The sequence below is a fragment of the Drosophila hydei genome, unplaced genomic scaffold, assembly GCF_003285905.1.
Source record: "Drosophila hydei strain 15085-1641.00,03,60 unplaced genomic scaffold, DhydRS2 tig00000250-arrow-arrow-pilon, whole genome shotgun sequence".
In the NCBI taxonomy this organism is placed as follows: domain Eukaryota; kingdom Metazoa; phylum Arthropoda; class Insecta; order Diptera; family Drosophilidae; genus Drosophila; species Drosophila hydei.
The window spans coordinates 1,465,292-1,491,213 of record NW_022045696.1 but is presented as its reverse complement, the minus strand read 5'-3'; the positions used below and the strand labels follow the sequence as shown (position 1 = coordinate 1,491,213).

Genomic DNA, 25,922 nt, shown 5'->3' with positions numbered 1-25,922 from the left:
CATATTGCATTGGATCATAACAGGATTTCTCGATAATATCGACATGCGTTGTCGCTTTAATTAGATATCAATCGCTAAAGGTGCTGCTTGGTAGACTGGGGCTGGGGCACTTGGCATTAAATAAAATGCCATTTAAGACCTGCCCCCAGTCTATTGGCCAACATGATTATGAGGTTGGCCAACGCACGGCGCGCGCTGGCCGTGAATGGGGATTCTAGCCGGAGGCCTACGTTCATCAAATATTAACAGCTAGAGCTGCTGCTGCTGCTGCTGCTGCTGCTACTGCTGCTGATGACGAACAGGGGTCTACAGGGTAAATTGCTACTGTGACTATGTCTCTACCTCCTCGAACACAGCTTGTGAGGCCAATCAAATTGGATTAAGTTGTTGCTGCTGCTTTTGTTTCGTTTGGTTTATGCCCGCAAATAGCGGGGTTATAACACGTCTGTGTGTGTGTGTGTGTGTGTGGAGGGGGGCCTCCAGGTGTTGCGAATACATAAGCATTGTGTGGGCAGCAGGGGGAGAGGGTGAGAAGTCAGCAGAGTTTGTGAGGTAGTCTTCCATCAGGTTGTCATGCGTAAGTGCCGGCCACATGAAATGCACTCATAACTATTAGCTGCAGGGAACAGAGCCTGCGACCAATTAAATGGCCTTTGGATGTCTAATTAGCAGTCGACACTCTCTGTCTGATAGAGGCATTCAGCTGATTCAGTTCCCAGTTGCATGCAAATCACGTTCAAGCAATTAAGTAAGGAACCTAAGCATTACTGGACATATATCGCCAGCATATCGTCGGACTGACAGCAAAGCGTGTGGGTCTGGGGGAGGTGGAAACAAGACTCAAGGACAACAAAATTGTGACTGGCAATTAAATTAGAGTTAGCACCAGCTACTTCAGATTAAGGATGAATGTGAATATTAGTTGCATATGAAGAGCCCAGCTACTTAAGACTAAGGATGTGATCCAACTTACTGGACTCAGGACTCCACGCAAAGAATTCCATTTGAGAAACTTAAAAACTCAGCTAGTCGCAGCCTGATTAATACACTTTATAAAGATTTATATTTATATCTGTATAAATATATATTTATATTTATATCATTATAAATATATATTTATATTTATATAAGCATTTCCTTTACACGGATCGAATGCTTATGATAAAATCAGTTGCCACTGAGAGGGCTAGAAGTCATATATAAAGTATAATAAGAGGCAAAGTGATTTTTACGGCGTAGTATCAGTTTCGCTTTATGAGCATGCACTCACAAACTATTCACAAACTATTCACATGCTGCTCATAATTTTATTCATAGCTGTGTGACGTCGCAGCGCGAGTCGCGTGCTGAAAAGCGTCGAATTTTCTTAGTAGAAGCTGCCAAAAACCACAACAAAAAAGAACGAAACGCAATCCAGTAAAAGAAAATAAGAACACGCACAAGCAAACACACACACACGCATACAGCGCCATGCGTGTCAGTGAGTGCATGCGTGTGTATGTGTGTGTGTGTGTGTTGCCTAATTTGGTTAAAGTATTGCAGACTTTTTGGTTCGCTTGCTGCACGCAACTCGCCAAACTTGCCAAAAATGCAAAACAACAGCAACAACACACACACACACACACACACACACACACACACACACACACACACACACGCACACACATACGCACAAGCGAAGCTTGCAGCGGCCAATGGAAAAGTTACTGTTTGAATTTTGCTGTTGCTGCTTTTGGCCAAAAAGTTTACGCAATCAACTATTTTTGAGCTAGGCTGCGGGTGGAGCTGGGGAGGTGGCGAAAATATGGAGCCACAATACACAGGCAGCCAAATACCCACACACACACACACACACACACATACACACAAATGATAATGAGACATGAGGCAAATGAAACGAGGACAAAACTTCAGCAAAAGCTGCGAAGCATGAAAACCAATGGCGCCGCATGTGTGTGTTGGTGTGCGTGTGTGAGTGTGTGTGTATAACCAATTACACATAAACTTTCACTCACACAGACACACACACACACACACACAGCACCAACGAAATGGTAATAATTTGAGTTTCTCCTTACCAAATGTAAATGATGACTCTCTGATGTGACCTGACGAACCCGGCCGCCCCCTGGCCCAAACGCCCACTTAGCGCCGGATGATGACTGGGCGTGGCAGTTGCTGCACGAAAACACAATCGACCTTGAATTCGTAATGGCAATTGCGACAAAAACAACAAAGGCCTGTGCGAATTGCCCGGAAAGTAGGCGGGCCAAAAAAAAAATAAAGAAACCAAAAAGTCTCGAAAAAAGGCAAAACTTGGCCAAGTGTGGAAATTTGCGGCACAAACGGCTCAAAAATTAAAATTGATTTTTAGGACGTGTTTTTGCTTGTGCCCCATACTTATTGTATATTTGTTCCAAGTGCACGAAGACAAAGAACACGAATACTAAAATCAAATAGAAAAACCATTTTTTTGCTCGACTTCGATGTCGAAAATCGACAATTGATGAGCAGAGAAAAAAGTTTATTAGGATAAATGTAATTTCTTTTCACTAATTAGTGTATTTTATATGATACTTAATATAAATATAAATAGTTTCGATGAGTAAAAACAATTTTGCTGTCGACTATTCGATTGTTCCATTCGCCTAACTTTTATAATTAAATCAAAAGTTTTATTATCATAATTCTCTCTTAATCATCGCGAAATACCAAAATAAATTGGTCACTGAGTGATACTTAATTATTTAATTATTTAATTATTTCTCTGTTATTATTATTATTCTTATTTATTGCCTGACAGCTACAGCTACAGGAAATAAAGCTACTTCAAATATATAGCTCTATCAGATACTTATGAAACATAGAGACCTTAAAGTCTTTAAGAAACTTTCCTTTTATGGACTGAATGGAAATTCAGAGGCAGATTTTGTTAATCAGATCCTATTCGTCTGCAAGTCTAAAGGCTTCAATCACTGATTCTAAAGAGAACTGGAAATTGCACATTTGAGCATGGATTCCTCTCTTTTTTTTGGTTTAATATAAACCATATTTCATGCAGTTTCCTTCTAACTTTCTCCAGTCTCAGCGATTGCTTCATATGTCTTAGCAGTAGGAGTCGCCACTTTTAATTTCATGTCTGAAAATTACCGTTAGGTAACACAGAGTTTATTAGAGAAATCGCCGGAATCAACTGGCTAAATCACGTGGCGCAGGCATTTGCTCCAAGCATGTGCTCAGATGCCGTTGAATGCATGAAATGATATCCATAAATAGATATAATATAATGTATTGTGTATCTATGGCTGTTGGTAGAGGCAGTCAGACGGATGTCTGTGTTCGTAACTTGAAGGATACTGCTTAAAAGGCCAGCTTCAGGGTATTTCCTAGTCGGATACGGCCAACTAGAGCACACTTGTCTACGCGTATCTACCCCTTGTTGAATTGTTCATGTGTGAGCTTGCATAGAAGACATCTATCAATTATGCAGCAGGAAAGTTATCAAGTTGCAACCCCAACACAATTTAGCCCCACTTCGGGCCCCCCTAACTAAGCGCGAGCTGAAAATTTCTAATTATAAAACAAGAGTCAAAAAAATGAAAATGAAAAGATGAGGAGAAGCAGCGCAACGCATCTCTGGGCTGGTTTGCACTTAATTATGCAAATTTAATAACAATGCCAAGTGCCACACACACACACACACACACACACACACACACACACACACACACACACACACACACACGCACACACACAGAGCGTATGTGAAGTTTATTATAAATGCCATTAGGTGAGCGCGTAAAAAAAACTAAGCGGAGCATAAGCAGGGGTAGGACAGGTGGACAGCTGGACAGCTGGGGGAGGTGGTAGCCACACAGCTAACAGCCAGCATAGTTAGTTCTTTCAGGTGTGTGGATTAGCGCCGAGGCGTGGCATTGCGGTGGGCAAGTCGGTTGCCGCGAGTCTGTTGCAATTTGTTTGAAGCATACCCCAAGGAATTGTTGAGCACACATTCCCTTGTACCCTTGGCCCCATTATACGCCATTCCAGCGCAACCTCAGGCAAGCCTCGTTCCAGCAGCTGGCGGCCCACCTGTCCGCCCGCCGTAATGTAATTAAATCGCATTGCTAAAAAGGGATTAGGTCTCGACTCGGTTTTTTATGCTTTTCGGACAATAAAATGTATGCACTCGACTGTGCCTGAACTGATGTAGCTACGTAGCAGACACCAATGCAGAGGTGGACTGCTGCTGGGAGAGGGTGGTGGGGATTGTGGGCGTAGCCTCATGCACAAAGCGCAACTAAATGACATGCCCAGCTGGCAATCTGTGGCCTAATCGCCAGCTGTGCGGAGCAAAACAAAGGCTGGGGGGGTTGAACAGCAGCCAGCCATTGTCACTGCCCACTTATGTGTGGCAAGCGTGTGTGTGTGTGAGTGTGTGTGAGAGTGTGTGTGTGTGTCATAAAGGATAATTGCAAGGCACGCGCTGTCGGTGGCAAGAAAGAGAAGGCAATAAGCGGTGAGCGTTCGCTAATGTCATTAAAACCAGCTTTTGTCTCTATGCAAGTGTGTGTGTGTGTGTGTGTGTGTGTGTGTGTGTGTGTGTGTGTGTGTGTGTGAATATAGAAACAAAAGGCAAACGACAACAAGATGGAGAATGCAAAACCACAGAAAATAATGACACAAAATGGCTTCAACAGGCAGCATCAGCTGCTGGGCTCCAAGTGGGGAGCAGCGAGGCGCACGAGAGGCAGCTGAACAGCTGGACAACTGGAGCATATATGCCGAGTAGTAAGCAGTCCAATGGGCACCGTCTGGCCAATGTCCATGCGGAAATGAAAGTTTCTAAACTCAGTGAATATATGTATATGTAAGTGAGTATTAGGGAGAGTGTGTGTGTGTGTGTGGGTGTGTGTGTGTGTTGGTGGGTGTGTGCTAATGGACTAGTTTCGTTGTGCGACAAGTCGAGGGCTATCACTTACAAAGCAGCGAAGCAAAAAGCCAATACCAAAACCAAAATCCAAAACCAAAGCCAAATCAATCAACACCCCTGCCCACAGCCACGCCCCGCTACGGGACTGCCTCACTGCCAGTCTCACTATCTCTCTCTCTTTCGCTCGCTTTCTCTCTGTGAGGCGACTCATCAATCATGCGAGGCGGCGCAGAGCTGACATTTCAACTGAGCTGTCACATGCTGCAGCTACGCCTGCCCCTGCCCCCGTCAGCTGTCCTGTCATACGCGTGGCAAGCACTCCTGGCACCATTCGGTTCTTAAATTAATGATAAATTTATTATAATTAAAATGCGCACGCTTTTTTGCTTTTATTTTGGTTTTTGTTGCTGGGCTATGTAATTCGCATTAATTACAGCGAGTGCAGGCCTGACCTTTGACCAGGGCTTATCGCTGACATTAATACAGCATTCGATTCATGTTCGTGTCGTGTCGAAGCACACCTGACACGAATGTTCAAAAGGTTTACCTTCTTGTTAACAATATATTGCCAGCATATTCAGTTTCTATATATAAATTGTATATACATGCATATATCTATATTTATATTACCTTCACATACAGGTAACATGCCAAGAGTCGTGTTCAGCTTGATCAAGATATCCACAAAGGATTAACTTTTGCTATGAGTAGAAAGTGAGTTTGACACTTGTTGCATGTCGTTCCTAGCTGATATACCGTGGCTATATTGAATCGGCTCTAGATGAGCAATATATATAGCTGCTATATACATAAATACAGTCAAGCTTCGTCAGCATCTTCTGCTGTTCTGCTTCGGCTTCTCTTTAAGGCCTTAACATTCAGCTTAAGCGGTTTCAACTGTCTGGTTGAGCTCTTGGCCCTCAGGTTAGAGCCATGTCCATTGTCATATATGTATGGAGCACTTCGGTTCATTTACTGCCCCACCTTTTGTGCGCCAATTTCGCTCGCAGTCAAGCTGGATCAATATGGTTGGCACCTGGCCGCATCGTGGGGCTTAAAAAGAAATCGCGTCTGTCAAATGACCCAAACAAATTGCAAAACTTTGCCAGCCATCAGCTTTGAATGCCATTAAGTGTTCTGCTCTGTAGTGTAGTATCGTGTAGTGTAGTGTAATGCAGCCACGCCCCTGACCGAATGCCCCACTGGCTGACTGCTCCACTGTGATAGCCGTCCACTTGTCCACTCTGCAAGTGGCAGTTGATACAGTAAAATGTATTGACGTTGACATAATGGCAAAAATAAACACACACACACAAACACACACACAAACACACACACACACACACACACACACACACCCACACTTTGAAACACCTAGAGCTTTAAGTGAGTGAGTTCCACGATAATAACAAATAAACTCGAAAGCGAAGCGTTGCGCTTGGAGATGAGTGCGTGCCCAATGAGGCAATAGCTCGTGACACGAACGACAGGAAGGCAAGCACCTAAATCCTTCGTTTATATACTGATGCCTTCAACAAGATCAACGATCAGCAGTTGGAGGTTTTTTTGGCCTTATCGAAGATTTCTCAATACAAATTTCTTTCAAGTCTTGTGCCGCTCGTGCTCGTGCCCTAATGCCTTCAGCTGGCGATAAGCATGAGCTCAGCTCTAGCTAGCCATAGACGCCGTGATTCAGGCCACGTTTTGGACGTAGACAAACTCAGAGCGCTAGCTGGAAGGCGGCAGGCGAGGCTGGCTGGGGCAACTGCGCTATTGGCGGCAGTCACTGTTGACATTACAAAGTAGCAAAAGTTGTTGTAGCTGATGTAAATCTGGCAGTGTGTGTGTGTGCGTGTGTGTGTGTGTGAGTGTGAGTGGGTGTGCGTGTGAGTGTTTTGCATAAATATGCATTTGCCCATTTACCAACTGCCAGCGATTGCATGTGCATATTTGTATACTCACACAGACTCAGGCACACTCAGACACACACACACACACACGCACCAGCACACACACATTTATTCATTGGCCGGCCACGTGAATTGCAAATCTGGAAATTTAAATGTATCTGTGCCCGCTGTGCATGCATGTCACCACACACAGCACCAAAGAGCCCCCCACCACACACACACACACACACACACACACACACATCCTCGGTCAGCCCCATCAAAGTAGAGTGTTTGTAAAAAACTCTAGTAGATATTCCACGTCAACTTTTTTACAACTGTCGCATGTCGAAATAATGCAATTTATTGCTCTCGATAAGGCAGTTTATTTTATTGGAGGTCAGCTCATGTGAACTAGTTCCGCAGACACATAACAGCTTCAGCTAGTTTGTCTGTCAAAGACTCAAATATATTCGAAATATTTTATTTCTCATATTTTGGCACTTGACTTGAGAACTAGTTCACAATTTGACAAGTTCTTTGAAAGCGAACGTATGTCAACACCTGTCGTAAAACATAAAACAGTATATCACAAATATACATATTGGAAAAGTTCATTTTGTTCTTCAATATGCTGTGTTTAGACGATATATGCTTTATGAACCACAAAATGCAGCAAATGATTAATGAAAGGTTAAAAGACTTGAACAGACTTATGTATTTAAGTATTGTTTAACTGATTTAGATTTATTATGTCAAATAAGAACTGAAACCAGTTCAGTTCCAGTGCAAATAGAACCTGAGCTGAACTAGCTTTAACTCGAATTGAACCACTGAATACTTTAACTTAATTAAATTGCATTACAAATCAAGTGGTTGTCAAGTCAAGACACGGAAAATGAACTAGTTCCACTGCGAAGAACAAACATTCATGCAAATCTCTTGTAAATTGAATCTAGTTTATATAGACATATCTCGATCTCTTTAATTCTAGCAATTTAAATTTGTGGAACTACTTAGTAGTTCCGAGCAACATCAGCTCACCTGCATGTGTGTGTGTGTGTGTGCGTGTGCCATAACAATTACTGGCAATAACAGTAACAGTAACTAGAAGGTCTCCTTTCAAAAAAGGCAAACAACGAGTCAGGCAATGGCATTTTGGAAGCCATGCGATGCCAGCGAGTGGTTTTCTCGCTTGTACAATGTTCCATGCAGACCGTGCCGTGTTACATGTTACCTCTTGCAACAACAGCAACAGCAGCAACAAGAGCAACAATAACAACCAATAGCAACCGCCATTAGCTGAGCTGACTGTGTGACGGGCAACACTTTTAAATGGCTTTTAATTTTGAATGACAACATTTGAAATGTTCGAATTACGCGCAAATATTTTGATAGATACGCGATGCTTCACTAACCAGGCAAACTGACTGAGTGACAAGCTGAAAGACTCGAGCGTCGAGCTAAATGTCAACAATCATTGTTGTCATTGGGACAGCTATTGACAATCGTGTATATGAATCGAAAGTTAAGCTACGCTGGCTCAAAGCGGTTCACGTCCAGCGCTGAAGAGCTGAAATGTGCCGAGAAAGATATTTCGAAATCGATTTATCTTAATTATAATATATAATTCATCGATTTTTATCGATAGCTGGCTAGATTGTCTCATTAAGCTTACAAACTGACTGAGGGGCAAACTGAAAGACTCAAGCACCGAGCTGAATGTCAGCAGAATCAAGCCAAAGCAAAGCATTGTCAGCTACAGCTATCGATAATCGTCGATAAATATCGAAAGTTAAACCAAGCTATACTGTCCCGAGAAATCTCCCAAAAAGATGTTTTGAAATCGTTTTATCTTAATTATAATAATATATTTATCTACATAATAATATATCGATTTATCATAATACAAAATTCATCGATAATCGTCGAAAAATATCGAAAATTAAGCTAAACATTGTCAAAGCGGTATGAATCCAGCACTGAAAGTCTCAATGTCTCCGAGTTTTCAATGATATTTATATTTATCTTGACTTTAATATCTAAATCTATCGGTATTTATCGATATTTGTGTTAATTAACTCACTAAGCAGCTAAAGAGAAAAGAAAAGTAAACTAAAAAGACTCACGTGAGCAAAAGCAAACTAAAGCAAAGCATTGTCAGCGACAACTATCGATAATCGTCGATAAATATCAAGAGTTAAGCTAAGTCAAATGAAAGCGGTACGAATCCATATCCATACTGAGAGCTGAAATTTTCCGAAAAGTGCTTTGAGAAAAATAATTTGAAAGATTTTCATTTTAATTTTGCGGTATATATCTATCGATATTTATCGATAACTGTCTTAATTGTGGTGAAAATACTTACCTAAGTCATTATTTAAACTGTTAATTTATATATCAGATAATCAGAAAATAATTATACTGCTTAAATTTAAACATCTCTCTCTCTCTCTCTCATTATCTTTTACAGCGGACAGCTCGTTTCTATTGGCCAACGCACAAATCGTCGATTTTCCGATCGTCTACTGCAATGAGTCCTTCTGCAAGATTAGCGGCTACAACCGAGCCGAGGTCATGCAGAAGTCGTGCAGGTATGTGTACGTATTGCCGATTTATACTCACTCGCTCTGTTGTGCTCTCTTTCTAAATATAAATATAAATATGAATATGAATATAAATATATATAATTGTATTTAGCTTAAGTATTATGTGCTCTCTTCTCGCGCGCTCTTCTCAGCTGTTGCCCAACGCGCGCTCTATCTCTCTCTCTCTCTCAATCTCTGAATCTTTGTCACATTCACAGCAAATCAGAGTTTTGTACTCTTATCTATATCTATTGTATTCCATTTGACGTTCAGCATTCTATTCATGTTGTCTGTTCGTGTTTGGTATTTACATAAATTTGTATATTGCATGCCTAGTCTTAAGCTTTGCACCTTCTCGTTCACTAAGATATTCATATTCCCATAAAACCGTTTGTAGTTTTTAGCATAAATTCAGCTTGCACTTAACTTATGCTTCTTCCTCTTTAACATAGCCTACTTCTTTGATCATGAACCTTTGTGGCTTACTGTGTTGTCGTGACACCTATCGTCCGTATTCCGTATTGGTTTTTTGCCAAAACAGGGAAAGAGCTCACAAGAGTTAGTTAAAATTCTTTAGAGCAGTTGAAGTCATGTTACTCAAACTGTAAGCACACTTGAGACCATTTTCTAGCTGACATGTAAGCGGATTGAGAGCGATTAAGCCGTGACAACGCACTACGAAGGCCAAAAGGAATTCCAGTCAGAAGTTACTGGGCAGCTAGGTTCGCCACCAGCTCGTAACCCCTGAGTCCATTTATCAAGGCATTAAGCTGGCCCCAGTTCCGGCTAACTGTATGCAGCATGCCAGCTGCGGAGAAGACGAAGGAGAGGAAGAAGAAGACAATAATGCGGTCAGCTTTAATATGCTTTTAGCAAACTGTTGTGTAATGGTTGCTAATTGTTTGGGTCTAGGTCGCCGCAGAGAGTCGAAGCAAAAGTGAAACTCGACTTGGCTTGTTCCTTTTTCAAAGGCGAAATTGTGGCGAAAGCGAATTCGCTTTACTCGAGGCGAAATTCGACTGTTTTCTACATCTATCCACATATCAGCTGGCAAGTTAGCTTAGCTCGAATTTGTTGTTATTTATTTATGCTATTTTTTTAACATATGTTTCCATATCAGCTGGCAAATTAAGTTGAAATATGAAACAAATTGTTTTGCTTTTGACTGTTGCATGGACTCAAGTGGCCGTCAAACGGTAGCAGTGCGCGCCCTGTGCAATCCTCTAGCGAATTGTTTATAATTTGCGAGCAAACATTTTCACAGTGGTTGGCGAAACAGGAAACAAAAAAATAAAAAACGAAAACAAAAGAAAAGGAAAAAAAATACCGTATGCAGCGCCAGGTCAGCCTCAAGTCCCTAGCGAGCCCCTAGTTGACTAGTTTTTTTTTGGACAGACCAAATTTTCGTAATGCCAATCTAGCGTTTAGCTGACTACGCTATCTCCCTCTCTCTCTCACTCTGTCGCTCTCCTGTGTATGTGTGTGTGTGTGTGTTATTTATTGTTGCGCTTTGACCTACTTTACTGCTGCTACTGCTGTGTGTGTGTGGCCGCGTGGAAAAAGAAAACACCGCAAAAGGTTGACCAAAAACGAAAATCTCTTTTTTTCACTCCTCGCTGTCTCTCTCGCTCACCAGCCTTTTGTTTGTTTGCTTATTGCTATTGCTGTTGTTTCTGTTTGCCTAACTGCGCGCACTTTCTTTCAATTTGCCAGCTTGTGGAGCCCTTTAACTCCAATCCCCGCCGCCCAATGGCTCCGCTGCTAGTTTTGGAGTCTATTGAGTGGGTGAGTTGCCTCCAACCTGTTCGGGCCTTTGTGTTGCCTGGCTTGTAACCCAATTTTGTGCCTAAGCACAAACACACACACACACAAATAAATAAATATATCTATATGTACTTACATAGATATTCTATGCAGCAAAACAGTTCATTGCACAAAATGGCCGGCGAAGCGGAAATGAGTCGTTTTGTGTTTTTATTCGTGACGTCGCTGGGCATCTTAATAGCGTCGACGTCAACGTCGAAGTCGCTGCCGCAGTCACAGCCGCAGTCGCAGTCGCCGTCGCAGTTTATTGAACCTTAGTCATGGCATAAATAAATACACACACACATAAATACACGTGCATGCATATAAACATCAATCGTCTAACTGCAGCAATCGCAAAAACCAAAAACAACGTAAACGAAAGCAACAACAACAGAGAGAGCGACAGCGACAGCTTCAGCGTGCGCTGCAGCGAATGCCAAACACAAATTAACAGTTTTTATTGTGTCTCCTTTTGCACATTCACATTCGGCTTCGCCTTCACCCATTGCCGACTGCTGACGTCATTGCAATTTACCCCGAGTCTCTCACACTAAGCTGCACTTACTGGTTCGCGTGCTCGGTCGCTCTTTCATGTAGTCGCCTACTGGTACGCTTGCTCGCTCGCTCGCTAAGCGCTTGCCCATTTTTACATATTTTCGCGCGCGCCCTAAAAGCATGCAACACTTTTTTCGCCATTTTTTGTTTTTTACTTAGTTTAGCACGTGCGCTGCCTTGGCAACGCTTTTCTATTTTTCATATCACTTTATATTTCGTGCTCTTCTTCCACTTCGTTTTTCAAGTCATTCTTCAACATTTTTGCTTGTGATGCATGTGATAGCATCTGCAGGCGCAGCAGCAGCAGCAGCAGCCGCACAAGCAGAAACAGCAAAGAGCTGCAAGCTAGAAGATGTGCCACACGATATGGTAATTTCCATCATCACTCGTGCTTGCCGGCCATTCGGTGTCAACGTGGCCAAAATTAATGGCCGCCACCGAGCCTAGCGGCAAGCCAATTTAGCATATTACCTGACCCGGCACCAGAGAAGCAGCAATGAGTATATCTGTTCCGCGAACGTAATAGCATAAGCTCCTCAGCGTTATGTAAACTAAATTATCAGATTGGGGCAAAAAAATTCTAGGAATTTCATTTGCTAACTCGTGCCTGCCGTTAACACCTTAGCAAAGGAAAGTAAAAACCACTAGAAAAACAGTCGAAGAATTCCTGGGAATTCATTTCTTTGCTTATCAACAACTCGTGCTTGAAGAGTGCCCTCCAAGAATTGAATACTTTTAATTTAAGGCCGAAATTTAAAATTAAAACGATAACAGCGATATACCAAGCTTCATTGATATTTAAAATATAAAAAAAAATATAATATATATATATTAATATTATATTTGATTAAAAATACAACTATTAAGATATCTCTAGTCGGCAATGACCGACTAGCAAATGCCGTGCACCCTAAGAAGAGCAAACTTAAAAGATCGATCAATGAAAAAAATTGTCGATTACTTGAAACAAACTTTATCTAAGGAGATATAGAAGGAACTATGCAGTTTCAAGTCTTTATAGTTCAGGTATCTACTAAGCTACGTCTTAGGATCTAATTTATTAATTTAAAGTTCAAGCTGGAAAAAATAAATTGAAAGGTGTAAATTAGGTAGATTCCAATTAGTAAGTCGTTCGACTTCTTTCAAAAAGTCTTTGGTTTTGTCTCAAAAACTCTTCAGCGACAAGTCCAAGTGTTAGTCCACGTTCAGGTAAGACATCTGCTGCTGGCTCTGCCACCTGTTCTTCCACTTGCATGGCATGCCCTAATTATATTAATTATAATTAATTTATACTTATGTCTGTTTCTATGTCTGTATGTGTGTACGTGTGTGCTGCCGCCGGCAGCTGAAAACTAATCAAGAATAATACCTCGTATATGTGCGATATTCTGCTCTTGTATATTCAATCCCCGCCCCATTGAACCACAACACAGATGCGGCTTCATGTACGGCGAGCTGACAGACAAGGAGACGGTGGGACGGCTGGAGTATACGCTGGAGAATCAGCAGCAGGATCAATTCGAGATATTGCTCTACAAGAAGAACAGTGAGTATATAATTCCGTACGATATAACACCAACAGATTATACACTCAGAGAAAAACAGAGTACGAAATATGATTTGAAATTGCGTGAAAATTCAGTATGCGTGAGAAGTCGTATTCGAATTAGTAAAGTTCTTAAAATAAGATCACAAAGCTTATGTCCAGAAATTACCTAACTTTACTTTCTCTGAGTGTATTTGCCGCTTACTCCCAGCCTATAGCTGCAACCTCAACCCAATAAAAATATGTATAAATTAATTTAGATTTTTGTATACTAAATAAGCAAAATGTAAGCTTGACTAAGTTTAATTAGGGTAGGGTATCATGGTGTAAACAATCTACCCTACTCAAGCAGGAGTTGGGGCTAGATTAGGATTTATGCTTCGTCCCTTTCCACATAATAAATTGTTGCACTTTGTGCTCATCTCCCCCTACATGACTCTCTCCTCTCTCTCTCCCTCTCTCTCTCTCTGTCTCTCTATAAATATATCATTCAACTTTAATCCTAGTCAGACTCCGAAAACTCCCTTCACTCGCTACTCGCCGCTCGCCGCTCGCTACTCGCTACTCGCTACTTTATATTCGTTACCTGGCTTCAATTTGTTGCCAGTCTCCTTTGCTGGCAGCTGCTGCTTTTTAATACAAACAAATTGAAGTGGCGCAACAATTTTTGAGTGACGCCCATCAATCAAGCCCCAACCACCACCACCCATACACACTCACACAGAAGACTCCTCCCGGCTGATATGTATTTGTGCATCTGTAAGCTAGCTAAATCACGCCCGATTTTCACGCCAAGACGCAAATATAATTAACGCCTTCGAGTATCAATTTACAGATATACAATGTGGCTGCGCCCTATCGCAGTTTGGCAAGGCACAAACCCAAGGTACATTCAACACGAATATCGTATATCGTATATCGTATGTCGATAACGTACTCGATAGATGACATTATGCTAAAGCTGCAACTGGCGCATCTTCTGCACTCACTGTTTGCCCTCCGCTTGCTTTTGTGCCCAGCATTAGCAAAGGACATCGTCATCAAATATGCATGAGTCAATTGCAATATTGTATGCGTGCGTGCGTGTGTGTGTGCGTGTGTGTGTGTGAGTGTGTGTGCACATAGCAATCGATGCTCATGCATTATGCATAAGCCAAATCAAATGAGTCTTAAGCTACGATTAACTCATCTGCGAAAGCTAATCCAATTGATTTCCAATTCGTCCCAAATGTACACTGAACAAAGATCGATTACTAATCGATATTACCAACAAAAATCATGAGAGTTTCCTTTAGATAAGAGTCTTATGAAAGTAAGTTTAGCCATAGCATTTTATGTACTCCAGCTTAATTAATTATTTATGTTTGACTTCAATTTGAATCTATCAAAGAAATTTTTTATGCATCGATTCCTCAATCCTTCCTCAGCTTGTTCGCCGAACTTCATTCAAATTGAATTGGAAATTTGGCTTCATTTGGTTTTAGTGCAAAATCAAATTTGATTTAGATTTGTTGTAGTTCGATTATGGCTGTAGGGTGTTTGATTTTCGACTGGGCCAAACAAGCTGGCTTCGAAATCAATTTAAATTTCAGTCCGTGCAAATGCAATTTATAATTCATGGCATTTACTATTTTGGGCCTGGCTAAACATGAATATTTCATAGTTTCCGCATGCCGCCAATTAAATATGAGTACATTGAAGTTGGCTAAGAGCTGAAACGTGATAATTATTGTTTAGGGATAACGAAACTAGAGCTGAGTCACATTTCATTTTCATTTCGCATATTATATGATTATTATTATGCGTTGTCAGACTTGGCACAAAAGCGAGCGAGCGAGCGAGCGAGCATCACGTGGCAGCAATTCGATATGCGTACAAATTGAATTGGCTGACAGGTGTCTCGGGGGCAGACATCTGCCAACAATATATGTATTCATGCACACACACACACATATATATATAGAGAGATGGATAGAATTGATGCTCAATTAGCGAATTTTTGTTATATTTCCATTTTGTTATTGGGCCAAAGGCAGGCGGAAACGGAAGTGAAAGCGGAAATGTTAACAGCAAACTGCACATGAAATTAGCCCGTAATTATGCTTTTAATATACCGCCCCAACCCAGAGCGATTATCGCCTCAAGCCACCCCCTCCCCCACTCCCCCGTCCTCTATCTCTTTCTCCCACTGACAGCATAATTGCGCATACGCCGCGTGGGTCAGCGCAAATGCAAATTGAATTGCAATTATTGTTGATTGGGCGCACACACACACACACACACAGTTGCTGAGCGTGTGTGTGTGTATACATTTAATTTACCATTGCACACTTTAGCAGCAGAGCATTGTTTTAACAGTGCTTTGAGCCTCGCGCGTGTAATATCCGTAATTGCAATGCCAAACTCAAATCGTGCGTGCCAGCTTTGAGTTGCCCTCTCACCTTTCAACGCTCACCTCCCATGCTCCCTCTGCATTTATATTTCTGTCTCTGTCAGTGTCTGACCTGAATGCGCTTGCATTCGATTATCCAGCCAGCACTTGCCCTAAATATGTGTTCAAATTTTACATTAATTTGCAGTTCTCCTATAATCCCGCTCAATAAATAACACAAAGCAAACAAACATTGTCCACATTATTTTTTGCTGAGCAAATAGAAAAAGTCCAAAGCTCTGTTTATTTACGAGTCATACTCACGCCTGTTCAGAAGCCAATGTTTGTATATTATTGAGGCACATAATTCAGAGATAAGTGGATAATTTCAGGCTACTATCCGTGGTAGTTTGCCATTGAAAGCGACGTTTACCTGTTGATATCGCAAGAGAATATTATAATTCCAACTCACATAAGGGAAGATAAGAAAATGGCAAGACTTAAGACTTTGTTTTCACTATATATATAGACATAGTTCCGTCGGTTAGGTATTCGCAAATATTTGAGGAATATTAAAGAAAGCTTGCAGGCAAATCTTTTTATTTGGTGTTTGGCTTAGACACGCTGTTAATAAGAACCCTCTGTTTACTTTACCTTTCTTTCCGTCCATTAGAAACGCCGCTATGGCTGCTGCTTCAGGTGGCGCCCATACGCAACGAGAGGGATTTGGTTGTGTTATTTCTGTTGACATTTCGGGATATCACGGCGCTGAAGCAGCCCATCGACAGCGAGGATACCAAAGGTGGTAAGTAGATTCAGCCCAACACTCCTGCTAGCCACCACTGCCCCGCTCTCCCACTCCACCCCCTTCAATCCACTCTATATATGTGTATATATATATATATATTGCACCCGAGCAAACTGCCAAACACAAGCTCCACTTTGCAAATTGAAATCATATCAACGAATTGGCTATACACTTCACACTACACGCATACTCGTTCCCAACACCCTGCCCCTCCCGCTCTTCCCCTCTCTCTATCTCTCTGTCTTTCTCGCGCATGTATTCTTTGTTACACTTTGCGCGATCTCTTCTCTCTCTCTCTCTCTCTTTGTCTCTTTCTATCTATCGAAAAAAAAAAAAAACAAAACCAAACTGTACATCACTCTACTGTTTTACTCTCTTTTTCTCTTTTGTCTCTGTTTCTCCCACATATACCCCGATATCCAACAAACTGCACAACACGCACACACGCTTACGCATTGTATATATATATGTATATACTGAACCGATCTAACCAATACAATACACTGCAATACAATATATGTATATAAATAATAATGTTTGTATATATTTTTCAACATTTGCTTTTCTTCTTTTCTTTATCGCTTTGTCGCCTTGTCGACTTATCGCCCGTCTTTTGGTATATTTTGGCATTTCTTTTCCTTTTTTCTATATATATATATATCTCTCTCTCTTTCTCGTTTTCTCAACTTGTTTCTTTGTTGTCTTGGTTGTGGCCTGTACGTGTCTGTCCATATCGTAGCAGTTAATCTATTCCTTCCAGTTTTAGGTCTCTCCAAATTCGCCAAGCTGGCGCGATCCGTGACGCGCAGCCGCCAGTTCAGCGCGCATTTGCCAACCCTCAAGGATCCCACGAAGCAGTCGAATCTGGCGCACGTGAGTACCGAACGCACACAAATACACACGCATATGCATATCCACAGCTATGTTGATCTTAATCTGCAACAGATGATGTCACTGAGCGCGGACATTATGCCGCAGTACAGACAGGAAGCGCCCAAGACGCCGCCACACATACTTCTGCATTATTGTGCATTTAAAGCAATTTGGGACTGGGTGATATTGTGTTTAACATTTTATACCGCCATCATGGTAAGTAGCAAGTGTACCCTATCCTAAGTATAGCCTGCTTTACCCTCACTCTATAAGCTAACATAAGTCCTACTCCCTACTCTACCCCTAACCTACTCTATGCCACATTCTATGTTCCACATGATAAACTAATAAATTGGCCCAACTATTACACAATAAGCAGCTCTTTAAGTGAGCCTTGTCACGTACTTAAAGTACTCCAATAATACCCTGTAAAATTGGAATTGCTTTCACTTCTTATCAACGCCCATTTTTATCTCAGCTAGGCGCAGCTGACTCATTTGTTTTTCTGGCACGGTGTTATGGGTCTAGCTACTTAGGCGTAACCACACCCACATCCACGCCCACTCACCACATGCCACATGCCACATGCCACATGCCACATGCCTCAAATCCAGGCTGCTGTTGTTTCCACGCTTGTCTACTCAAATTGTGCCTATTTCCGTCAACAAGATGTTAACATTTTCGCTTAAATTGCGCTCAACCAAGTTGACTCACACACACACACACACAGAGACACACACCCACACACACACGTGGCCACACACATGTGTCTGCGTAGCTAGAGCTCAGCATCCTCCAGAGAGTTTGGGTCGAAAGTTGCTTTGTTGCTCTTTTAGTTTGTAATTTGTTGCTGTTGAGTTTGCAATCGCTTTTACATTGTTCTTATGCCCTGCAATATGAATCAGTGGGGTATTTAAAAGTGCTTTGGATATACGTGACAGACGAGGAAACATTTCGAAAGCTGCTTCAACTTCAGAAAGGTTCTCAGCAGCAAAAGAAACGCCAACTACTTTCAAAGTCTTAGACTTGGACTTGACTCGATAAATATCGATTTTCAACACAGAATTATTTGACATTCTGATCCTCAACGGTATAATTGATCAAGCACATGAGTAAATAGGCTTAAGAAATATTCATCGGTCTCCGCAAAATCGATATAAATCGATATGAAAGTCTAAAGTCAACCAGAGCAACTTGCTGCGACCCTCGCTCATGCCAAATTATTTTTGTGAGGTAGACGTATTAGGTATTAACTGTCATACAGGGTATCCATTGGCCGATCAGTTGCAACTAGCTAACATTTCTGTTTTGTTATTATTTAATGCAATTTGGCTGCGTCGAATTTTGTCGCTGTTGCCAACTTTAGCATCAACTGCGGCTTCTCGGCTCGACTTAGCCCCTGACAGCTCAATGGCCCCAAAACAACTTTCAAGCCAAACACACTGAGGCAGCCAACCGAGACGACTTTGAGCTACATTCAAAATGTGTACAAAGCCAAAGTTGCTTTAGACGCCAACCGAATGAGTGGGTTTTAGTTTCTCAGACAGAGCTTAAGACTTTTAAGACTTTAACGCCTGTCAAAATATATAACAAAATATGGCTAGAGCTGCAAATGCCATGAACTAAATATTTAATTCAGTTCACTTCGAGGCAGCGGCCACATTCTGTGTAGCATGGGAGATAGAGGAATTGGCCAGTTTTAACCATAATTGACATGACTTGACAAATCTCGATCGTTTATTGCCATCTCTGAGGGGTCAAAAGACTTTGGTCTTTCAGTCAACAGAATTTCATAATAAATTCCTTGCTCCAGTCACAACAGATATCAGCTTCCACTTCTGACGAGGGCCATCCAGAGAGAAAAAAGAATAAAATGAACACAATTACAGTAAATATTTAAATGTTTGTGTCATTTGTGTGGCAATCCAGCGAATTGGCCTCGTTAGGGCCCTTCTTTTGCACTTGTTGCTGGCACATGCCGGACCTATTAGGGGAGCGCGGGTATTCAATGGGAGGGATTGCATTAAGTGTTCCTTACCCATTCGCCAGATGAAAGCAAGTACAAGTCAAGAAATCAGATAAAAGTCTCGTCTCTCTGGCACTTAGACAGTCCCGTTACAAGTGCAGACATTTACATGACCAAGTGCCCGGTCAGTGGTTGGGGGAAGAGCCTAAGCTCTGAGGTCCGACGGGGTTGCCTCTATGTCTATGCTTGCGTCTGCGTCTGCGTCTACGTCGACGTCTATGTCTGCTTCTGCGTCTGCCTGCCATACGGCGTGTATATGCTTTATGTGCCTAAATTAATATTCTCCGAGGGATGGGGATTGAGAAGGACCCGGGTAAGAGGCTTGTAACATGCCACTTGACAAGTCGACGGTGGGTAGGGGCCGGGCCGTGGCGCGTAACAACGTTAAGGATTACAGATAACACAATAGCAACCAGCTGTTGGCCCAACTGTTGCACAGCCAACAATAACTAAGCCGCTTAAAATTGCCCACTGATTGACTTGGGACCCACTTTCACGCAGACTTTCGCCTATATTTGGCCACGAAGTGTCTTTGGCTAATTGAGTTTTGTCGCTTACAGGTGCCATATAATGTAGCGTTTAAAAATAAAACCTCAGAGGATGTTTCCCTGCTCGTTGTGGACTCGATAGTTGATGTTATCTTCTTTATAGATATTGGTAAGTCTCTAGTCTGGGGCAAAAGAATGCCAAGGTGATCTCATGATTTTGCCCCTTCACAGTGTTAAATTTTCACACCACTTTTGTGGGCCCCGGTGGTGAGGTGGTCAGCGATCCAAAGGTCATACGCATGAACTATCTCAAGTCATGGTTCATCATCGATCTGCTCAGCTGTCTGCCGTACGATGTCTTCAATGCCTTCGATCGCGATGAGGACGGCATCGGCTCGCTCTTCAGCGCCCTCAAGGTGGTGCGCCTGCTGCGTCTGGGCCGTGTGGTGCGCAAGCTAGACCGCTATCTGGAATATGGTGCGGCCATGCTGATACTCCTGCTGTGCTTCTACATGCTGGTCGCTCACTGGCTGGCCTGCATCTGGTATTCGATTGGGCGCAGCGACGCGGATAATGGGGTAAGCTGAAGGCGTTCAAGGATTTCGCCCGTTTCGCCGTTTTTGCTTTGCCTATACTCTAGCTCCTCGCTCCAGATTCAATACAGCTGGCTATGGAAGCTGGCGAATGTGACACAGTCACCGTACTCGTACATTTGGAGCAATGATACGGGCCCCGAGCTCGTCAACGGTCCCTCCAGAAAGAGCATGTATGTGACGGCCTTATACTTTACAATGACCTGCATGACGTCGGTAAGTCGCTGTGGCAGTTGCCACAACCAAGTGGAAGACCGCTGGTTACCTTGGCCATGTGTGTGATTAACCTTCAAATCGTTTGCTCTCCTTTTTCACAGGTGGGCTTCGGCAATGTCGCAGCGGAGACAGACAACGAGAAGGTGTTCACCATCTGCATGATGATCATTGCAGGTGCTGTGTCCAAACACGTTCCGTTGCCGCGTCAAAGTTTCTAAACGAATGAATAACAAAACCAAAAATACACCCGCTACTCCCACGCAACGCTTTTGAATATACTGTCATTGCAAAAGCTAGACTCAATTAGAGCGCCGCTAGAACTAATAACTGCCGGAATTGGTGTAGACCAAACAAAGCCATCTCAGACCATCAATCAGACCTTGTCATTAGCCACATGAGCTCATCACATCAGTGGTAGTGCCTCTGCACCTCTGCCATAAGTCTCAGCTCTCGCTAACTTCACTCGAAAGCAAAGATGCAAATTTTCGATCGCTATCGCCTGACATATTTCTTTTCGTATAATCAAAAATAAAACAAAAATAACTCGACTATTTGCACAATTCGTCGCCTTGTGTGAGTTCGTGTTCTTCTACATCTTGTTACAATTTGATGAGTTGTTATTGGTGTTAAGCATTGACAGCCAGCATCAGTTACCATTCGTCCAACTCGCATCTCTCATTCTCCCAGCCTCCATCAGTAGAGACGCACAGCTGAAGCATATTGCGCATACGCACCGTACGACCTTAAAGCAGGGCATGGACCACAAACGCCACGCCTCTGGTGCGCCTGTGTAATGTCTGTAAGTTGTGTCTCTCTCCTGCTTTCTCTTACTTCTCCTCTCTCTCTCTCCATCTCTTTCTATCCCCTATCTCTAACTTTGTATGTCGCTCGTCCAATTCTTCGCATTTATTACCGTTCTAGCTGCGCGCTTGCGCGTTTCATCATCAGAGTGTAGAAAAACTCTATTCAATTTCTACAATCATAGCAACTGTGTTCGACTCGTTGGCATCTTGTACTCGTACTCGTACTTGTTGCGCTCAATCATAGACAAAATACACTCACACTCACACTCACACTCACACACAGACACAGACACTGTATGTGAATGCCACGAATCCTGTGCGTCTCGATTCGTTCACGCTCGTTTATCTTTGAATCTCTTTCTCTCTCTCCCTCTCTCTCGCTCTCTGCTTCTGTAGCTCTGCTGTATGCGACTATCTTTGGTCATGTGACGACGATAATACAGCAAATGACATCGGCCACCGCCAAGTATCACGACATGCTCAACAATGTGCGGGAGTTTATGAAGCTGCACGAGGTGCCCAAGGCGCTCAGTGAACGCGTCATGGACTATGTCGTCTCCACGTGGGCCATGACCAAGGGCCTCGATACCGAAAAGGTAAGTGCGGCCAATACCTACCACCTCCCACCCACCCCCTTTATCTATTCTGTCTAAAAAAAAATAAGGAACTTGTGTACTGGACCAAAGTAACGTCCAGAACGAAACGAGTAGTTCGCAGTATGTTAGTTTTCCGTAGTGATAATTAGCTTATGCATTCAACGAGCTTGTAGAACTTTGCTCCCAGCATACGCCAAGCATTACACCAAATCCATCAAAACCTCACTCTGCTCCTGCATTAGCTTATCATCATCTGTGTGATACCAACTAGATTTGGCTACCAATCATCAATGTACACATTATCAAAGAAATGCTGAGATCTTACATCCTCCAAGCAGCAAAAACTTGCTATTCCAGGTCTATTCATAACTCGTTTTTTAGCCTCAACGCTTGCTTACAACGAATAACGAACTCACTCGCCCAGTTGAGAGTTGCTGCAGTTTGTTTTTTATATCTTCTTAAGCGTACTTCCGTCACAGCTAGTTCATTATGAGAGAACTTCTCAGTCCTCCCACATTTAGTCGTTACTAAACTCATTCGTTACTTGCATTGAGATGCATTGTTTAAGCGAAAAAGTATATACAGTTACTTCTTAATCTCTTTGAAACATAAATAAGAGAATTTCACTCGTTAGTAGATCCACTCGTTACTTGCTAAATAGAGTTATCACTAGCTCTGCAATGTACATTTGCAACGAGTAAGTTTCATTGTCTGCAGTTTCATCACACTTCGAAATACGAACAAGACTATTTTACTCGTTACTATACTCACTCGTTACTCCTTAGGCGTAGGTACTCTGCAGCTATGCATGTACATTTGCAACGAGTAAGCTTCGTTGTCTGCAATTTCATAATCGAAGAAATATTCACACTTACTTCTCTTCGAAAGAGTATTTTACTCGTTACTATGCTCACTCGCTGCTCGTTAGGTGCAGACACTCTGTAGCTAAGCATGTGCATTTGCAACTGAAAAAGTATATACACCTACCTCTTAGTCTCTTCAAAACACGAACAAGAGTATTCTACTCGTTACTCATCTCACTCGTTACTCGTTAGTTGCATTTACTCTATAGCTATGCATGTGATTTGCAACGAGTAAGCTTGATTGCATTCAGTTTCATAACCGGGGACTTCTTAGGCTCTTCGAGCCACTCGTTACTCGTTAGAGCCAGTCATTAGTCATGTGGTTATCATTTAGAAAGGACAAACTTCACTGTCTGCCATTCGACATTCATTCGACTATCTTTGACTATTTTACTTTACAACAACCGAAAAGTAGATTTTTAATTTACTTAAGCACTTTTATTATTGAAACAACAACTGGCCATTAATGTCTCAGGCTTTTGTATACATATATCTTAGTGCTTATCAACATATTTGTCTGCTCTCTCGCTGCTCACATAACTCACTCGCTACTCTCGCTAACAAGTGCATAATGTGGCCCTGGCTCATAGTTGCCGTATTTAAGGTCCAAGGCTTCCACAGGCATACGCACACAGCACACAGCACAAAGACAGACATACACCCATCCACACACACTAACTCAGAGACAAACACCTACCTACACACACACACACACACACACACATATGCAAACACAGAAATTTACAGCAAAGTTCTTCACATTTCTCAAGTACTTTTAAAATGAAAATGGGAAAACTGCTTCTGCCATTGCCATTTGCCATTTGCCGCTGCTAGCTGCTCGCTGCTGTTTGCTTTGTTTTTGCTGTTATTTTCAAATCGCTTCGCGCATCCACAGCAAACGCTCCAAGCAAAACATTAGAACTTAAATCAAACGCTTTCCCAAACAATAACAAGAAATAGAAGAAAATTTTGCGACAAGACTGAAATATGCCATTGGCAAGTTTCCAGTAGAAGTAGTTAAGAATTTTCACAGAAACGACGCAAACAAAGTTTAAATTTAAGTGTATAAAAGAACCAAAAAAAAAAAACCAAAAAAAAAGAGAAGAAAACAAAGAGAAGAAGCACATTGCTAAAGGGTACAGGTACAGAACCGGCTAGAGGTCCAGCCACAGCTACAGGTCCAAGTCGAGGTCAAGGTCGAGGTCGAGGTAAGCTTTCTTCTGTGTGTCTCTTTCTCTCTCTGTGTCTCTCTCTCTATCTCTCTATTTCTCTCTCTTCTATCTTTCTCTGTTTATCTCTGGTATTTGAGCCAGACCCCTCTACACCACCTGATTAAAACAAAAACAAACAACTTATTAAAAAATCAAAATTCTATTCTCTGTTTTTTATTACGCGATGCGCGTGAGCTAAATCCGTGCCAAAACGAAAAGCGTCCGTCAAATTCATGCCTTTAGATGAACTTAAACCAAACGCCAACGTTTGGCATATGCATTAAATATTAAAAGTTTGGTTTAAAAATTGAGTAAAATAATTAACTTTTACATCAACAATTCACAAATTGCCCACGCCAAGGCCGAAGCAAATCAACTGACCTTTATACCTATTTCGTTGACTGTAGTTTGTGCCGCAATTCGAGAAAACAATTTTCAATGGAAAACAAAGAACAACAACAACAACAACAACAACAACAACAAGACATGAAACATCGGCAGAAGCCGAAGAACCTTGCAGACGTAGTTCCCTATAGTATTATCAGTTACCCAATATGCCAATTCGGTTTAAAGCAAGCTTCTGGATCGCATTCGAACTCGATGATATAGTAGTCCGATAGTGATAGATCAATATATATAACTCCATTGTAATAGTTGAGCTAAGCCATTCGGTATGCGATTCAAGCCTCAAAGCAAGCAATTCTAGTTTTAATCGTAGCCAAGAGGACTGAGTTTCTTTTCTAGGAATTGCAAATCGAATCAAATCGATTTTGCACTAGAAAACTTGACCAACTGTAGCTACAGAGAAGACCCAGTTCCAAATTGATTTCAGCTGCAGTTGCCATTACTACGAATTACTGGGTGATAAGCGTCTGTAAAGGTTTCAAGCTACTCGGAACTGTGTTGACTAACAACACCAACACCAATCCACACACAGACACAATCAATTTCCACTCACTCACACACACATATATATATATATACCTATACATAGATATATATATATATATAAGTATGCATAGATAAAGACAAAACACAATACCTAGCCGATAAAACACAGACACAGGTCTTTTGTACACTGTTCAATGTTGTATATGTGTATTAGTGTAATGTGTGCGTGTGTGTGACTCTCTCTCTGTCTCTCGTTCTCTTTCTGTTGTGTATTACTTAATCAATTATCATCCAGAGCCCGCAGGCAATGTCCGTACTTGTCCATAAGCTAGCACTCATTTTGTTGGGTGTAGCACACATGTAAAATGTCCCAAAATCCTAAAGCGAAACTCCCGAATTTCCTGAAACCCCGTTCCAAGTAGGGTGTTGCAATCCCCCCAAGCGGTGGGATTGCGGGTTAGCGTGTGAAGATATATTGAGTAGCAGAGCACACAACGCAACTGGCAACTCATTCACAATTCGCAGGTACTAAACTATTGTCCGAAAGATATGAAGGCTGACATATGTGTTCATCTAAATCGCAAAGTATTTAACGAGCATCCAGCATTTCGTCTGGCCTCGGATGGTTGTCTGCGCGCATTAGCGATGCACTTCATGATGTCCCACTCGGCGCCGGGGGATCTCCTCTACCATACCGGCGAGAGTATCGATAGTCTCTGCTTTATTGTGACTGGCAGTCTGGAGGTAATACAGGACGATGAAGTTGTGGCAATATTGGGTATGTACAAAGCTAAAAAAAAAAACAAAAAAATCTAGAAACAATTAAAGAAAATTAACCATGGATGTATATGTTGTAATTTCAATCA

At 42.0% G+C, this 25,922-nt stretch overlaps 1 protein-coding gene across 8 annotated transcripts in view; it reads left to right on the top strand.

Moving 5' to 3' along the window:
- LOC111591880 (potassium voltage-gated channel protein eag) overlaps positions 1-25,922 on the top strand; it is a 57,056-nt gene that overhangs the window by 26,095 nt on the left and 5,039 nt on the right. For 4 of the 8 annotated variants that reach the window (XM_023303779.2, XM_023303776.2, XM_023303774.2 and 1 more), the window contains 11 exons: positions 9,296-9,422; positions 13,205-13,317; positions 16,362-16,493; positions 17,257-17,369; positions 17,442-17,585; positions 19,956-20,052; positions 20,115-20,461; positions 20,537-20,692; positions 20,794-20,866; positions 21,892-22,091; positions 25,582-25,834. In XM_023303779.2, the coding sequence (XP_023159547.2) occupies positions 9,296-9,422; positions 13,205-13,317; positions 16,362-16,493; positions 17,257-17,369; positions 17,442-17,585; positions 19,956-20,052; positions 20,115-20,461; positions 20,537-20,692; positions 20,794-20,866; positions 21,892-22,091; positions 25,582-25,834 (1,755 nt within the window). Of the gene's footprint in view, positions 1-9,295; positions 9,423-13,204; positions 13,318-14,152; positions 14,204-16,361; positions 16,494-17,235; positions 17,370-17,441; positions 17,586-19,955; positions 20,053-20,114; positions 20,462-20,536; positions 20,693-20,793; positions 20,867-21,891; positions 22,439-25,581; positions 25,835-25,922 lie in introns of those variants that run through there. The other 4 variants (XM_023303777.2, XM_023303773.2, XM_023303782.2 and 1 more) reach the window with 3 other exon arrangements.